Below are 18820 nucleotides of genomic sequence, written 5' to 3' on the forward strand. Positions count from 1 at the left end.
CAAGTTGTTTACTTCCTTTTCAACTATTCATTAGAACACTCTTTGAGATGATAATAAGAGTTTTTCAAAAATAAGATTGTTTCAGTTAAGTAAGTTTGGGAAATTCTGTGCTTAATGACATAATTTTTTTTTTTTGAGACAGAGTCTCGCCCTGTCATCCAGGCTGGAGTGAGTGTAGTAGCATGATCTCGGCTCATTGCAGCCTCCGCCTCCTGGGTTCAAGCGATTCTCCTGTCTCAGCCTCTTTGAGTAGCTGTGACTACAGGCAGGCGCCACCATACCTGGCTATTTTTTTGTTTTTAGTAGAGACGGGGTTTTGCCATGTTGGTCAGGGTGGTCTTGAACTCCTGGCCCCAAGTGATCCACCTGTCTCGGCCTCCCAAAGTGCTGGGATTACAGGCGTGAGCCACCATGCCCAGCATAAAAACTTTGCATTTTGTAGTAATTTTTATTTAGATAAAAATTACAGAAATAGGACATATATTCTTTATCCCAGTTTCCCTTAATATTAAATCTTATATCACCATAGTACAATGATCAAAACCAAGAAATCAACATTGGTACAGTACTATTAACTACAGACTTTATTCAGATTTCACCAGTTTTTTGGCCAATGAACGTCTTCTGTTCCTAGATACAATCCCAAATCACGTTTAATTGTTGAGGCATCCTACTCTACTTCAATCTGTTACAGTTTCTTAGTTTTGTTTTGTTTTGTCTTTCACAACTGGTCAGGTGTTTTGTAGACTCTTTCTCATTTGGGGATATGGCTGATGTTTTGTCATGATTAGATGGAAGTTGTGCATTTTTGGCAAGAATACCTCAAGTTATGTGCCCTTCTCAGGGTATCATATCAGGCAACATAATACTGATATCTTATTTTTGGTGATGTTAACCTTGATCTCTTGGCTGATACCAGCTGCCAGGTATCTGCACTGTAAAGTTACTGTTTGTTCCTTTGTTAATGATAAATATTTTGTGAAGATAACTTTGAAACTAGGCACATAGTATTCTGTTTTTCCTCAAACTTTTGCAGATTAATTTAGTGTTCACTTGTGAATCTTGGCTTTAGCAGTTACTTTAGCAGAAACATTCTTGTGTTCCAGTGATGATTTTCTGTTGTCCTTAATCTTTTTTACGTTGGGGTTATTTTATTTTTACAAGGAGGAGCTGTCTTCTTTTCTTTTCTTTCTTTCATTTATTGTTTTGTTTATTTTTTGTTTGTTTATTTTTTGAGACAAAGTCTCGCTCCGTTGCGCAGACTGGAGTGCAGTGGCACAATCTGGGCTCACAGTAACCTCTGCCTCCCAGGTTGAAGCGATTCTTCACCATGCCTGACTAATTGTTGTATTTTTAGTAGAGAAGGGGTTTCACCATGTTGGTCAGACTGGTCTTGAACTCTTGACCTAGGTGATCCGCCCACATCGGCCTCCCAAAGTGTTGGGATTACAAGTGTGAGCCACCGCACCCAGCCTTTTTTTTTTTTTTTTTTTTTTTTGAGAAGGTATTGCTCTTGCCCAGACTGGAGTGCAGTGGTGGTGATCATGGCTTGTTGCACCCTTGACCTCCTGGGGTCAAACGATCCTCCCATCTCAGTTCCACAATAAGCTAGGACTACAGGTGCACAACACCGCACCTGGCTAATTTTTATGTTTTTTTTGTAGGGATGAGGTCTCACTGTATTACACAGGCTAGTCTCAGACACCTGTGCTCAAGTGCGCTTCCCTTCTCTGTCTCCCAAACTATTGGGTTTACAGGTGTGGGTTTACAGATGTGAGCCACCATTCCCAGCCCATTTATTCATTTATAACAGTGTGGACTCATGGGTGCTCTATGGGTTATATTCCAATGTTACAATAATTTATATTGCTCAAATTGTTCTATCTTTGTCTATTAGAAGTTCTTTGAGGTTGGCTCCTATGCCCTATTGATATACCTCTCTCCCTGAAACCCACTTTGAGCACTCTCTAATTTCTTGCACCAAAAATGCTCCAGGCTTATCTTGTATTTTCTCTGCCACAACTGTGAAATTGATCAGTTCTCCAAGCAGCCCTGGTTTCTCTCATTAGACTTTATTTTATAACACTACATTCCAGAAAAAGTGATTTATTTGTTTCTAGCATATTTTACATTCTGGATTCGGATGATGCTTCTCGTGTCATTTAACTACTTCTCTCCGCATGTTTCTCAAACTTTGCTGCATATTAGCATCAGCTGGGGAGATTTAGGAAATTCACATACTCAGGTTTTATCCCACATCAGTTAAATTAGAATCTCAAGATTGAACCCAAACATCAGGGGTTTTTAAAGTTTCCCAGGTTCTGGTATGCAACCAACTTGAAAACCACAGCTGTGTTTCTAGCACCTTCCCCTTTGCCTGTAGTGGTAGTAAGATCTAGACTAGAGGCTTGAATACATTCTTGTCCAAGTTTTTTCTTTCTGTTACATCTTGCAAAGATTGAACATTGGATTCAGTTCTCTTCTTGGCTTTAGCACTGCTCCTTCCATTTGGTGCTAGTATATTTTTAACCATGCTCTCTAAGTTCCTCACACTGGCTTCTTGTACCCATTTTCAGGAATCAATCTGGGATTCTCTTCTTGCTACTCTATGATAATATTCATTAATGTGTTTTATTATTTTTATATTGGTGGCTGCGAAATTACCAACACCTTCCTCCAGACACCTTTTTCAGTGCCTCTCCTTTGACCTACAAGGACATCAAGCACAACACATCTAAAATTGAACTTGCCTTCCATCAAACCCGCTTGTGTTTTGTTCTTTTATTCATTCATTCAGCACACATTTATTAACTGTCCACCATGGACCAGACAATATTCCAGGCACCAAAGATGCAAAGTTGAAAAACAAACTGGCCTCAAGGAGATTTTTGCTTAGTATATTTACTTCTGCATTACTCATTTCATTAATGGCATTTGAATCTGCCTGGACAGAGGCCTCTTTGTGATAGGCCACTCTTCATTTACAATATCCTCTCAGTTTGCTGCACTGATTTTTTTTTTTTTTGAGACGGAGTCTCACGCTGTGGCCCAGGCTGGAGTGCAGTGTCGCCATCTTGGCTCACTGCAAGCTCCGCCTCCCAGGCTCACGCCATTCTCCTGCCGCGTAGCTGGGACTACAGGCACCTGCCACCACGCCTGGCTAATTTTTTGTATTTTTAGTAGAGACAGGGTTTCACCGTGTTAGCCAGGATGTTCTCAATCTCCTGACCTCGTCACCGCGCCCGGCCCTTCATTGATTCTTTTATGTCCTTCTGACTATTTAAAACTTAGCAAGGCAACTCTGCCTTTGAGGGAGCTAGTATGGTCTTTAGAGTAATACTAAGTAGAGAGTGAATTCTGAGCCAACCACTTAGGTCTGTATGCCCCTAAACAGGTGACTAAACCTCACTTTCTCAGCGTGTAAAATTGGAATAATGATCACCACCTCTCTGGGTGGTTTGGAAGATTGATGCTGTAACTTGCTCTGCCTCTTCTTGTCCTGGTGAGTAGCATGGCCATCTCTTCAGTTGCAGCATTCCAAAACCTGGATACTCTCCTAGAAACTTCCCTTCCTTTATCCTGCCTTCTCACATCTAGTCATTCATCAAGTCTTACCATTTTTTTTTTTATTTGTTTGTTTTTGAGACGGAGTCTTTGCTTTGTGGCCCAGGCTGAAGTGCAGTGGCACGATCTCAGCTCACTGCAAGCTCCGCCTCCCAGGTTCTCGCCATTCTCCTGCCTCAGCCTCCCGAGTAGCTGGGACTACAGGCGCCCGCCACCATGCCCGGCTAATTTTTTTTATCTTTAATAGAGACGAGGTTTCACCATGTTAGCCAGGATGGTCTCGATCTCCTGACCCTGTGATCCACCCGCCTCGGCCTCCCAAAGTGCTGGGATTACAGGCATTAGCCCATTCAGTTTTTTTCTCTTTGATACTTTAAACACACTCTAATGGTACCTCATAAAGTCCACACTCCATTGCCTGGCAGTTGTTTTCAACATCTTGCTCTGCTTTTTTGTTTTGTTTTGTTTTGTTTTTTAAATCATCTTATCTCCTGTTACGCTTTTCTAACAACCTGTGCTCTGACTAGGCTTTCCCATTTGTGTTTCCTAGGTTAACCATAGTGTTCACATCTTTGCACTTTTGCCGTCTTCTTTCTCTGTACTCTGCCTGGCAAACCTCTTGAGCCGTTCAAGGGCCACTTCAGGTCATACGTCCCCTGTGGTGCCTTTCCAGATTTGCTTTAATGTTTCCTTTGTTTCTCACTTTGCCATGTACTTATTTTCTGTTAAGGCATCATTGCATTTATTTCATTGCTTGCATTTGCAACCTTCTTAATGAAAGCAGCATCTTTTACTCATTTTTATCATCTTAAAACCCATTACAGTACTTAGCATATAGTAAATGCTTCTTTTATATCTAATGAACCAATATGTAAAAGTTCCTAGAACAATGATGGGCAGAAAATGAATGTCAGAAAATGCCTTGGTCATTACTCATAATGTTTGTGAAGATATTTAGCACATTGTATTTTCCAGTTTTTGTTAATTTCCCTTGCCAGAATAAAGTATAACTCCTTAGTGAGCTGTTCAAAACCCTTTATGCTTCCATCCATCTTTCTAGGCTCATCTCTTGTCATTTCTCTTTCTTCACATCATATTTCCCAACTAACAAGTTTCTGATCTGTATCTCTGGCCTTTCTATTTTGCTGGAAATTACTGTACTAGATACCCACAGTTACTCATGTTCCTAGTGGAGCCACTAAGCAGAAGTAGGCAGAACCACTGCTAAAAAAACCCTGTTTTCTAGTTAGATTGGACTAATTATGATAACAACCTTGAACTTTCAAGACAAAAATTTTCCCTTTTTCTATAGCACTTACTTTTCATAATGTACTGTACCACTTACCATATTTTATTTTACGTGTTGTATGTCTTACCTGCTTAGCATATAAATCCTTTGAAGCAAATACTGTGTTATATTTGTCTTTGAAGCTCCAGCGCCCAGAATATGAAATGTTTCTTGATTTGCATAAGTGGAGTGATATGGGTTGCTCAGAAGAGGTCAGTATTGTCAAGGATATGGGGATGTTTTGAATAGCCATTTGAGATAGCTGCTCTTGGTAAGAACAATGGGAGCAGTGGAAACAGAGCAGCCAGCTGCTTCCATGTGTTGAGCACATCTTATATTTAGGCACTTGACATGTGTTGTTAGCATGTTTAATTGTCACAGCAACTTGATGAGGTTGGTGCAGTAATTTTCCATCTTTAACAGATATAGAAACTGACGCACAGAATGGTTAAGTGATTTGCACGATGTTGTACAGCTTGGGACTGTAGAACTTAAGGTGGTTGTCACTGCTGTGCTTTAATGCCTTCCAGTGGAGCTCGAGGATTGGGAACAGTGAAAAGACTGGCCCAGTTAGAGCACCATGAGGGCTCAGTGTACTCCAGTCTTCTCAAGAAAGGACTATACTCTAGTGATCTTCTCTCTGACAGAGTCCAAGATTTATGACAATGGCTGAGGATAACAACTCTTAAAACTGTAATGTGTATGCATGTCACCTGAGGATCTTGTTAACATGCAGATTCTAATTCTATAGGTCTAGGATGGGGCCTGAGAGTCTGCATTTCCAACAAACTCCTAAGGAATAACAGTGCTGCTTCCCTGTGGACTCCATGTTGCGTGGCAAGAGTTTGGAGGGTTCAGTATGAAATATATTTTACATGGGACCATTAGATTCTCATCTAGAAATTGTAAGAGGTTCTGTATCTTTAATTGGATACATAATTATGAAGTTGCATGGTATGGAGATGCTGAGACTCTAGGCACTAATTCTTTATCCTGGGCCTATATTAGTATCCCCCTAGTAACTATAAAAACTAATGCTTAGGCTGTACTTGACATCAATAAGAATATCCAGTGAATAGGTCTTTATATTTAAAAAAAAGTCTTCAGCCGGGCTCAGTGGCTCACGTCTGTATTCCCAGCGCTTTGGGAGGCCGAGGCAGGCGGATCACAAGTTCAGGAGATCGAGACCATCCTGGCTAACACAGTGAAACCCTGTCTCTACTAAAAATACAAAAAAATTAGCTGGGCGTGGTGGCAGGCGTTGTAGTTCCAGCTACTCGGGAGGCTGAGACAGGAGAATGGTGTGAACCTGGGAGGCGGAGCTTGCAATGAGCTGAGATTGCACCACTGCACTCCAGCCTGGGCGACAGGGCGAGACTCTGTCTCAAAAAGAAAAGAAAAAAAAGTCTTCAAGTGATTAGAATGCTCTAAGCAAATAGATTTGTTGATTAAAACTCTCTGAACTTAGTCTGCTTCCTTGCATGTTACCAAGTTTGATGTCTATTGAAATAAATTTTGCATCATCAAAGTTCCTGTGCATTGAAACTACCTTAAAATTGCCATAAAGACATGGCTAGAAGTTAAGCAGATCAGGTTTATCATCATTACAGTGTTTTGATTAAGGCTTGTATTATTGGCAGTCTATTGTTCACCTTTCAAGGAATAAGAAAAATACAAATAATGCTTTTCCTTTTTTTCCTCCTGGTGAGACTGTTCTGAGAATTCTTATTGTGCTTTTTTAACCCATTTTCTTTCTCTTTCCAACAGGGATTTTTTGCCAGGTGGTAGGAGAGATTATACAGTCCAAGTTCAGTTGAGGTGAGTTTGAAATTTTCTGTTACCTTAGTTTTATACTTGCTTACTATATGCATGTAGTTGTGAATTTTAAAACATATGAGAATGTTTGAGCACGCTATTTAAGAATACTTTTTTTCTTTTATTAATGCAGACTTTGCCTGGCAGAGACAAGTTGCCCTCAAGAAGATAACTATCCAAATAGTCTATGTATAAAAGTAAATGGGAAGCTATTTCCTTTGCCTGTAAGTTGCTTTTTATTCACCAGATTTGCATATAAGTTTAATATAAACACTGACAAGGCCTAGAAACAGTGACAACTGAATACGAGTGAACAGTTTTAGCATCTAGATTAAATACTATTTTCCATTAGAGTAACCCATACCACCTTGGATAAATAATAAATGGCTTATTTCAGATCTGAAGGAGATGGAAAAGATGAGCCTGGAATATCTTTTTTTTGTTTTTTTTTAAAGAGACAGGGTTCTGCTATGTTCCCCAGGCTTGACTTGAACTTATGGGCTCCAGCAGTCCTCCCACCTCAGCGTCTTAAGTAGTGGGGACTACTCTTGTGCACCACTGCTCCTGGCTAGAGCCTGGAGCATCTTACTTAAGAAATCAAGGATGCTGTGAAATACTCTTGGGATCATATCAAACAGCATAGTTGAAGGGAAGGACTTGGGCACTTTCATGTATAGGACAGCATGTGTAGGATGTCTAGATTAGCTGGGCCTGCCTGTGGATGGCTTGCGGAAAAGCAGAGGCTACTGAGAGTGGCTAACTACAGAGATCAAGAATTCCCAGCTTGGGCCTTGATGATGCATTCACTTGTGGTGGGTGGGTGCAATGATAGTTGGTTGACAACACCTTTAAGCAGTGAGAGAGTACATGGGCTTCAGCACCTAGGATATGTACAATGTAAATGCATACAGCCTGTCTCTGGCCTAATAGATGGCTTTTGACTGTTCAAATCCTGATAGTCAAGTCTTAAAATAATAAAATAAAAAACGTAGAACTGGACTATGTATTGGTTTCCATTTTGGATACATTACTAAATTGGTACCATTCCTTAAGAAGGCCAGCAAAACCATAATCAAAAAAATAGTACAACATGGCATGTATGTCAAGCATTACAAAACTGGAGGTGTGTTTACTGTAAGTGAATCCCTAAGAAAGCAGTGACTCATGACTAGCCCCAGTTGTCATTTCACCAGAGCTGACACTCTGCAACTATTGAGGAAGTGGGGAAGCTGTGTAATACCCCTGCTGAACACGAGACTGGGCTCTGGACTAAATATATGAGCAGTACTCATGAGTAGCCAAGCAAGTCAGACAATATGATCTAGGACTCTGGGCTCTACAGAGCCAAGTGCTAAGAATTGAGCCCCAAAGTGAAGAAAGTCCATGACTGAAACTGACCGTGGTCTTGTAGACAGAGGCATCTGACTTCTTGTGGTTGTCAGGAGGCTCATTTGTCACATACACAGCCTGTGGACTTAGAGACCTGAGAAATACTTGTTTTGTGAACTTTGAAGGGCTTGAGCAACACTGCATCACTGACTGACTCTTTTTGAAAGATGCGTATGAGACTGAAATCCATTGAGACAGTCCTGGGGGTGAAGGGGAATTGCAGAGGCTGAGTAGATATGGTCAGGGAGGATTGCTTACGTGGCCCATACATGATTCCCCAGGTGGGACATTTATTTTGTCAGGTTTCCGGCTACTAGCAACTAGATTCTCAGAAGCTTATCTTTTTTTTTCCGCTCCCCTCCCACCCCCACCCAAGGTAAGAGTCTTGCTGTGTCACCTAGGCTGGAGCGCGGTGGCGCAATCTCGGCTCACTGCAACCTCTGCCTCCCGGGTTCAGGCAGTTCTCCAGCCTCAGCCTTCCGAGTAGCTGGGATTACAGGTGCCCACCACCACACCTGGCTGATTTTTGTAATTTTGGTGGAGGCAGGGTTTCACCATGTTGGCTGGCTGGTCTCGAACTCCTGACCTTGTGATCTGCCTGTCTCAGCCTCCCAAAGTGCTGGGATTGCAGGCATGAGCCACCGTGCCTGGCCATTATCTTTTATTTGGCTAGTTTGCACAAAGATCTGAACCAAGGGAAGAAGCAGCCCTACTTAGAGCTGAAAGAAAATGTGGCACATATACACCATAGAATACTATGCAGCCATAAAAAAAGGATGAGTTCATGTCCTTTGTAGGGACATGGATGCAACTGGAAACCATCATTCTCAGCAAACTATCGCAAGAACAGAAAACCAAACACCGCATGTTCTCACTCATAGGTGAGAATTGAACAATGAGAACACCTGGACACAGGAAGGGGAACATCACACACCAGGGCCTGTTGTGGGGTAGCGGGAGCGGGGAGGGATAGCATTAGGAGATATACCTAATGTAAATGGATGACGAGTTAATGGGTGCAGCACACCAACGTGGCACATGTATACATATGTAACAAACCTGCACGTTGTGTACATGTACCCTAGAACACAAAGTATAATTTTAAAAAATTACGTGAAAAAAATGAAATTAAAAAAAGAAGATACTGCATGTGTGGCAAAGAAAGCCTGGCAAAACAGATTAAAACACATCCCTGTGCACCTGTCCCGTGGCCTTTTCATACCCATTTTTCTTTGCCCTGGATGTGCTAAGATTTCATTTTTTCTTTTCTTTAATTAAAAAAAAAAAAAAAAAAGAATGCTCTCAGGTCTGTTGCCCAGTCTGGAGTGCATTAGTGTAGTCTCGGCTCACTCTGTACTCTTAGCCTCCTAGAGGCTCAAGCGATTCTCCCATCTCACTCTCCTTAGTAGCTGGGACTACAAGCATGCGCCGCCATGCCTGGCAAATTTTTGTATTTTTTGTAGAGACAGGGCTTCGCCATGTTTCCCAGGCTGGTCTTAAACTCCTGGGCTCAAGTGATCCACCTGTGTTGGCCTCCCAAGGTGTTGGGATTACAGGTGTGAGCCACTGCGCCCAGCTCTTAAGATTTCTTTGACCTTTGACTCTCATTGCTGTTTGCCCCTCCCACTATCTATGATGAAAAATAAGACAACAGAGGGCTTCTTGGTATCTTTGGACTCACCTTGAAGACTTACCCTGTATCATCATGTGACTGTGCCAGTAATGGGAGTTGCATCTGAATTGTGTGAGGTTGTACCTAAACTCTGTGGCATTGCTATGGAAAATATGGTGGCTACAGATGTGTAAACATAGAAGTTACCAGAATTTCCAAATGGACCAGTCATTGTCACATTTTGGGATGATACCTTTCTGTAGGTCTACAGCACCACTGAGGATGGCTTGGAGTTTGTTACTCTTCCAGTTCTTTTGAGGGAGAAGAAATTAGGCAGTTGAGTACTTCCTCTGGGGCATTGTTACTTAATTACTGCTGATTTCTGCCCCAAAGCACCCACTAACCCTTGATTACTTCTATTAGCCTATTTATGAACATATTGACTACTACACAAAACACCCTTTGTCTAATGAGTCTGACATGCCTGGAGCTAGGGGCCTGCAGCAGCTCCATGGGCAGTTGTGAAGGAGAAGAAATGAAACATTGAGAGAACTGCAAAGACATATCTCAAAAACAGAAGGCAATGGGGAGGACTTGCCTGACCCTTATAGGGCCATCCCAAAGAAAATCAAATGCCTGCCTTTCCCAAAGAGTCTTTTTACCCTAGCTCCGTAAAGTCCTGTAGAACAACTGACAGAAATTCACATGTGCATCTGATGGAAAACATCTTAAACCACCACTTGATCCACAATTGCTATTGATTGGGATAATGAAATATGGAGTCTTTTAATGTAAAACAAGATTCTGCAGCTTTTAAGAATTACATGAGTATGTTGCAGCCTCAGAAGAAGAAAGCTGCTGTGGCCCTATAGGAGTTATATTGAGCTCTTGCACCATGGAGAGCCTTAGGGACTTTGTTCCAGTTTTAAGAAGCATCAGCAAACCACAAGAGAAGTTTGATAGGTGGTCCTTGCCAGTGATCCTGGTGTATTGAACCATGAATCCTGGAGGGAAAAGCTTAACACAGTCATGAATTGCCCATTAGAGCCCTGAATATGGTTGCATTTGTCTATGTCCTGGAGGAAGTCCTTATGTGTATGATCTTACGGTAACATCCAGTGTTTATGGACCCACGGCAGTTGACCACTGTACTGCATGTACAAAGTAAACATAGGAATGGGAAATGGTATTACTTTGAAAATGGCAACGTGTCCCTAGACTGTTAAGGATCAAATAGTGATACAAGCAGCATATGTGCTTTTTAACCTACATCAAGATGCTGAGTTTTACAAAACACCTTCATGCATTCATTTTCCAGGTTCCCTTGGTGCAAGGAAGATAGCAGCTCATAGTAGGGCTTGTGGGATGGTGACATGCAGTGTGGACAGACAAGAACCTGCTGCAGAGACCATCTCCCATCTTTGACTCCAAGGGCTGCCATTCTACAGACTGACAGCCAGATGAGAACATTCCATGTTTTTAATGGGCAGAAGAAAGAAAAAGGCCCTCTTTGCTTAGGAGTTATTTTAAGAAGCTGAATTATTTTTCTTCTAAACAATTTGTGAGAAATGTCTATAAAACTTGTGTAGCTCTAAGGTTGAAGGAAGGAAGAAGAGTTGACAAGAATATTTCTTTGAAAGACCCAAAGAGTGTAGAGAGGATATGTGCTGTAATTCAGCTGGCAACAATCTCCAAGTAGTTCCTTTTGGTGCAGCCAGAAGGCTTATCAGTACTGGCCCCCTTCACCTTATAAATTCTATTTCTGAGCTCATGGATTTATGTTTCCTGATGCTGTGTGTTAGTCACCCTGATGGCCTGCCTCACAGTGAATCAGGACTGACATAAACTCAACATTTCTTCTTTTAAAACACATACTTGTGTGCACTCACCCCAATTTGAAGAGGCACCTCCTTACCTGAGAAGTGATAATTTTGACATCTGAAAGAATAATGATTATAGTAGACTCAAAACTATCAAATATGTAAGTGTGTTTATAATAATTATACTAAAATAAGCCACTGGAGGTTGCACTAACGCACTGCTCTGAAGATTAAGAAAGAGAATTATTTCAAGGTGACCAGCTGTTGATTTGGTCAAGCTCTTTGTGGAAACATTTTGGCTAATATAATCAAAAGGGTAATAGAATTAGAAAATCATTATTCCACAATTCATAATCATATAATGGGTCTAGGTAGCTATCGTCAATGGATGCCAAAAGTTGACGGGGAACTTTATAGTGGAGGGATCAGGCTGACGTCCCCTGAACTCCTGATCAGTCTTGACACTACTGAAAACAGGGCAAACAACCTTCTGTGCCTTATGATGTGGCACCATATGAAGTACACAACATTTTCTGTGAAGTTTTTTGTTTCTAAAATTTTGACCCCAAGTTTAATCAAGCTTATACAACTAATTACTGGTTTTAAAAATATATGGGAGGTAGAGCAACAAATCTCATACTTCAAGGAAGGAAAATACCTAATCTAAAATGCGAAGTCATTCTTCAGGTCAAAAGTCCTGGTTTCTCCAGTAGAACAACAGCATTGGGGAAAAAGTGTGTTTGGAGACGGCAGGGGTTGTGTTTATAGAATAAAGGAGACTTCAGAGACATAACTGTGGTGTAGGGCTCTAGTTTTTAATTCTGATTCAAGCTGTAAAAGGACTATACTAAACTACATATGGAGAAAATAGAAAATATATATGAGATTTGCTTTAAAATAATCTGGAGTGGGGGTTGGGTAGAGTAAAGATTATTCATGGGTAAGTAAATTACTGAACTGATAGATATATACGTGTTATACTTTTTTCTCTATTTTTGTATATGTTTAAAATTTTCAGTAATAAAAGGATAAAAGGAAAATAAATTTTGAGGTACCTGGGAAATCTGAATCGAAAGACAAGGTATTAGGTGATTTTTTAAAACTGTGGTTATTTTTGTGGGGTTGTAATACTGTGGGTTTTTAAAGTCTTATTAGAGATCCATGTTGAATATCTGGGTTAAATGGCATGTCTAGAATTTGAATTTAGTACTCAAGGGCAAAAAGAAATGTGTATTTTTGTGGCGTGTGTGTTTTAGGGCAGATTGGCTTTGGGGCCAAAAGCATTTGAAACAAGATTGGCAACATGTTGATAATTATTGAACCTGGTTGGTGGGTCCCTGCTATTTGTTCCTTTCTTGTGTATGTTTGAAAATTTCCATAAAGTTAAAAAGTAAATCTGTGTTAGAAGTATTCAAGTAGTAGTAATTAGAAAATTTGGAGGAAAATGTTAAAGTAGAATAATTGTGGACAACTTTTGTCACAGTTGCAAGTAGGGTAGGGTGTCATCAGAGCATGAAGCATAAAAAATTATTTGAGTGTGTCACAGGACCATCACAAAGTCTTCCGCTGGTGCTGTCCAGCAGCCTTTGCTTAGAAAGCTTACAGATTTGCCCCACTGGTTCCCTGTCACATGAACTTGACTTTATTTTTGCTCTAAATATGTAAAATTGTTAGAAATATGTGTGAAGGCTAAACTTTATATTTTATAAAATTCCAACTATTAATATATTCTCAATAACCAGGAAATTGATGGTTGGGTAGGGGTGGTGCTGATGGTTAGAGGTAGAATACAGGTTATCAGATAACTCAGAATTACCAGTAAAGTCACACTACTCAAATGGGATATAGAATAGATTGAAAACGCTCTACACTGAGCGAGACTAACATGATTCTGAGTTTGCTGACACTTCATTCTTACATGTGTGTTACTCTCCCTGCTTCTGTTGCCCTTTTCTACTGTGTCAGACTGCGTTATGTCTTAAATTCTAATTTCCAGAGTGCACATTTTAGTTCATGAGTTATTTTTATCCTCCTGACAGACCCTGTATCATTTTTATTTGGTTAACCTACTAGTGGACATACCAGCAGACAGAATTATCTTCCAGGCCCGAAACAGGCAAAACAAAAGTTTCGTTCAGAATTACCTAGATACTGGTATTGATATTCCTTGTACTTGTTACTCATTGAATCAACTTCTTGAGTCTTTTTTTAAGAGGACCTTTCTTAGGAGTTTTTTTTGTTTTTTTGTTTTTTTCTGAGCAACTTTTTTTTTTTCGCTTGAGCAGCTTGAGATGGGCATAACCTTCCTACACTCTCTGTCTCTCTCTCGCTCTCACACACACACACACACACACACACACACACACTGTCTCTCTCTTTCATTTCCGTATTCTAGTACAAGTTATTTAAGTTCTTCCCTTTGTCTTTTACTCCCCTGCTCAAACGTTTTTAATTATTTTCAAAATTTTTTTGCAAGTTATAGATTGCACATTACCATGTGGACTACCATTTAATAATTACTGTCCTGCCCCTTACGACACAGTTCCCACGTTGTGGTAGACAGGGTGTGGTCCTCTTTGCCGTGTGATACTACCAGTACTAGTTTTCATTGTTCCTAAGGTGCATATTTTAGCATTGCTGAAATCCAGAAGTGTCTTAAAATTGCAGGTGACCAGGTGTCAGCTGTGATGTATTATCATTGCCTACACTTGTACAACTTTGATGTTATTGCCATGGCGTGACTAGTTAGCTGTACTCCTGGCTTTTCAGTTAACAAATAATTTAAGGACATTTTGAGAAAGAAGCATGAATGCTGGCTGTTGTCTGAAAACTTTTCATTGATGGATTCTCATAAGATCCAGTTAATGGTGTCAGTGACTTGCAGAGAAATCTGAGACATTAGTGGAATGAAGTACAGTTTTAAAAGATACTTTTTTCTCTAAAATTCCTACTTGTGCATAGGAGAGTGTTATGTGGAAAAATGTATGGATTAATGATGGAGTGAAAAGCGATTCAGAAGATCCTTATGTCCAAAAGGGAATATGTTAATTCATTTTGCTTCCATTTCTTTGCTATATATACATAGTATTTTCTCTTTCTCAATAGTACATAATTAAATTACATCAATGACATCCTAGCGTTAGTGAAATATGGTATCTACTTTTCAATATGTAGATGTTTTGCAGCTAAGACATTTTAATTTTCTAAAAAATACATTATTTTGGCTCTGAAAAATCAGAGTGAAGTCTTGTGGTAATTGGGAATTGGATACACTGCGAATCAGAAATGAGTATACTTGCTATTTAAAACAAATGATTGATGACTAGATAAAAGTAGATTAAAGCATAAATAGTATTATCTGATAGCCATCAAGCTCATTTAATGACAGTTGAAATGCTGATTATCCTTATTTGTTAACTTGACCTGGGTTAAAAGATTACCATTTCTGTTGCACCCAGAGAAAATGCAGTGGAAAGTATTTTTATCACTCACCAAAGTTTAAAAATGAAATTTGTTAGTTTGTTCTTTCTTTCCCCTCAATTCCCAGTTCGCTTTCTTTCTTTCCCACCCCCAATATATGCATGTATTTGAAATGGGGATTGCTAAGGATGAATCATTATAAAAAGTTGTGACTTTATCTGTAAAGCTTGGTGTCCCATAAAAAAGGAAAACGATTCGTAGCCAGTGTGGCAAAATGTCAGCATCTTTAATTTTAATGATGGAACATGGATGGTTTTCCTACCTTTCTGGACTTGTGAAATATTTTGTAACTTTTTTCCAAAGATTATTTTCCTGTTTTGGGTTGATAATGATAATAAGGGCTGTATGATTTTTAGGCTAAAATAAAAATAGTGTAACCGAAATTGGGCAGGATCCTGTATCTATCTTGGAGAAAATGTTTAATCTTTCTGCAGATAATTTGAAATAATTTTTCTTTCTTATGGTTACAGGGCTACGCACCACCACCTAAAAATGGGATTGAACAGAAGCGCCCTGGACGCCCCTTGAATATTACATCTTTAGTTAGGTTATCTTCAGCTGTGCCAAACCAAATTTCCATTTCTTGGGCATCAGAAATTGGGAAGGTAAAAGCTCTCCGTTTTGGGTAACAGGACAGTGACCCCACCCACTGTGTTTTTTCTTAAGCTGTTGGCTTCAGCTCTTTTTGTTTGTGGATTGTAATCTCTAAAAAGCAGTAATTTTCAGTTCAGAGGCGGCAGTATGGAGATTCTTAAAGTTAAAAACTTTAATTCTGAGTTTTCTTGAATATTGTCTCTTTATTTTCCTGGAAAGAAAATACACATATTTATATTTCTTAAGGTAATGGTTTAACCACAATTGTATGTAATGTTGTGTTGAATATTTTAGTAAACTAGAAGCTTTGGATGATAAATATTTATGAAGAGGAACAAAGAAAGTTTTATCAGTTTGGGGGAGAAATGGTTAAATGTACACATGTTGTGATTAGAAATAATCTGTTCTAGCCTTTATATAAACAACTGATATTTCAGATAATCTGTGAGCATTTGTTTAAAAAGATTTATTTGGAATTATAATATTTTCTCTACACCTTCAAGATGATGAGCTTGACTTTCGGCTGATTTTTGGTCTTATAATGAATTATGTCAATTATGAGATACCAGTTAATACAACAAGGAATTTACATTTTAGAATTATATATAACTGAAATAATGAATGGAAAGGAGATTTCAGTTAATTTCTCACCATCAGCTTCATTGTTAATATTACATGAAGCATCAATTTCAGTGTTCCTATTACATGTTCCTAAACAGAATAATAGTCCTGTTTTATGGATGGAGAAATTGAGGCATTATTTATAGCAAGAATTTTTTGTTTTACCACCAAGGTAATTGCAGAGCTGGGAGTAACTTTACAGACATTGTAATAAATGATTGTAGACATTGAAAACTTTTGCCATGTAATGGGGATAATACTCTTTCCTTATAATTAAAATGATTAATTGACCTAAAATTTACACCGTAAGTTGGATATTTAGATATTTAAAAGAACATTAAAAGATACTTAAAATACTTGGTTTGGCAACTATTGAGAGTATTATGTTTATTGTAGAATCAATTGAATGAATATATTTAATAAAATGGGAAGATAGGGGTTTTTTTTTTAGCATTTATGTGAAATTATATGTTATCTCTTCATAGCCCTATAAATAGCTAATGAAGGTTCCTTTGTGCCAGATCCAACAGGTATGGGATTGGACACTGTTGTTTTCTGGCATTGACTTTTTAATTTTTATCATATCTTCATGTGTCTTACATACTATAGTAGCTGCTGCTTGTCAGTAAAATACCCATTTGGGGTACAGGAGTTAATTTAAGCTTTTCTCAGAAGAAAGCTGCTACCTGGTTCATTTGAGTGATTTACTCAAAGGCCATGTAGCAGGTGATCTCTTCTGCCAGAATTAGAACTTTGGAACTCTGGGTTTGCAGTGTTAATTCAGACCACTGGCATTTGAAATTTGTTTCTACAGTGGAACTCCTCTTTTAAGTGAAAATATGAGAGCCCCATTACATAAAGTCAATAAAAGCAGAATGATTTTGGTTAGCAAGATTCTGGTTAGTCATAGGAGGGTACATTTTCAGGGTGTCCCCTAAGGTACCAGGTTTGCTAAGTAAGAACCATAGTTTGGAAACCATTGACCCAACCTATGTTCCCATAGCAGCGAATGTTTTAAAGTGATAAATGATCAAGAAATATTTTTAAATGATTGAGCTTTTATTTTCGCTGAAATAGCCTGGTGAATTTTGTCCCCTTTGCAGTCATTGACCATTCCATGAAAGTTATTTTGAATATTATTTTTAGAAACCAGAGTTTCTTAAATAAGTATTTCATGTAAGCAAAGAGAATATTATCTCTCATCTTTAATGCAGGGTTTTTTTTGTTTGTTTGTAGAATTACTCCATGTCTGTATATCTTGTACGGCAGCTTACATCAGCCATGTTATTACAGAGATTAAAAATGAAAGGTATTAGAAACCCTGATCATTCCAGAGCACTAAGTAAGTAATGTTTATAAGACCAAGCATTTAAAAAAAAAAAAAAGATTGAGCATATGAGATGCTTTAATGCTTTAAATATTGCTCACATCAATATATTATATATTTGTTAGCTTGTGTATATACTAATTTATATACATTACTGGTGAGTAAAATTGTAGACATTACCACATAGTAGTTTTTAATTATCAAAGGAAGTATAAGAATATTTTTATATTTCTGTTTACAAATTTAGTAATTGTTAGAAACAAACAATAGTGCATAATAAAAACTGTGATGAATGTGTGTTGGAAAAGCTTTGAAGCTCAGGGTACTGCTGCATTCCAGCTTCCTCTCCTAATTGTTGTTTTGTTCTTAAGTCTTACACAGCTTTCTATTTTGAAAGTCTTGCTTACCAGCAGTTTTACTTTTAAAAAGAAATTTTAAGAATTTAAACAAAGAATTTGCATGTTCATACTTATTTAACTTATATTGGGAGTGTGATTGTGTTTTCAGTACATTAATTAACATTTTGTTTTAAGATGCTGTATATTTCTATAATTCCATTTCTTTGTCATCCTTAATTTTTTTAAATTTTTTTTTTCTCTTCTCTTTAAAGTTAAAGAAAAACTTACTGCAGATCCTGATAGTGAAATTGCTACAACTAGCCTTCGGGTATCCTTGATGTGCCCTGTAAGTAAAGCAACAAAACATTCTGGGGAATTTGACTTTTTATAAATGATTAACTTTACTATGAAAGTAAGTGTGGGAATGAATGATATATTATGATAGAATTCTGAACTTTTGTCTTTTCCCATTAAGGAATCTTCATGATTAAGTCACAATTCTTTGTATTATTTGGACATGCAAAGAATACAAAGAAGAGGGAAGATAGCTTTAGGCTTAGAATAATCTGTTGTAATTAATGTTGTAGATAATACACAGCTATTAATAAAAATATTTTAAGAGCTGACTCTTTTTATAAGAATATAAATGATACTGAAAAATAAAGTGACTAGGGCCTGATAAATGCTAATTGATGCTCTTGGTTTAGTGAGTTAGGATGTGTAGGATGTCTTTGTAATGGTCTTTTAAATTGCACAATAGGCCGGGCGCGATGGCTCAAGCCTGTAATCCCAGCACTTTGGGAGGCCGAGACAGGCAGATCATGAGGTCAGGAGATCAAGACCATCCTGGCTAACCTGGTGAAACCCCGTCTCTATTATAAAATACGAAAAACTAGCCAGGCGAGGTGGCAAGCGCCTGTAGTCCCAGCTACTCGGGAGGCTGAGGCAGGAGAATGGCGTAAACCCGGGAGG

The 18820-nt window shown here is 38.7% G+C and overlaps 1 protein-coding gene across 5 annotated transcripts in view; it reads left to right on the plus strand.

Moving 5' to 3' along the window:
• PIAS2 (protein inhibitor of activated STAT 2) overlaps positions 1–18820 on the plus strand; it is a 108258-nt gene that overhangs the window by 55439 nt on the left and 33999 nt on the right. For all 5 annotated transcript variants that reach the window (XM_023207601.1, XM_023207602.1, XM_023207604.1 and 2 more), the window contains 5 exons: positions 6620–6670; positions 6801–6891; positions 15439–15573; positions 17420–17525; positions 18121–18194. In XM_023207601.1, coding sequence (XP_023063369.1) covers positions 6620–6670; positions 6801–6891; positions 15439–15573; positions 17420–17525; positions 18121–18194 — 457 coding nt within the window. The remainder of the gene's footprint in view (positions 1–6619; positions 6671–6800; positions 6892–15438; positions 15574–17419; positions 17526–18120; positions 18195–18820) is intronic.

This window comes from Piliocolobus tephrosceles, chromosome 18 (genome assembly GCF_002776525.5).
Source record: "Piliocolobus tephrosceles isolate RC106 chromosome 18, ASM277652v3, whole genome shotgun sequence".
Lineage (NCBI taxonomy): Eukaryota > Metazoa > Chordata > Mammalia > Primates > Cercopithecidae > Piliocolobus > Piliocolobus tephrosceles.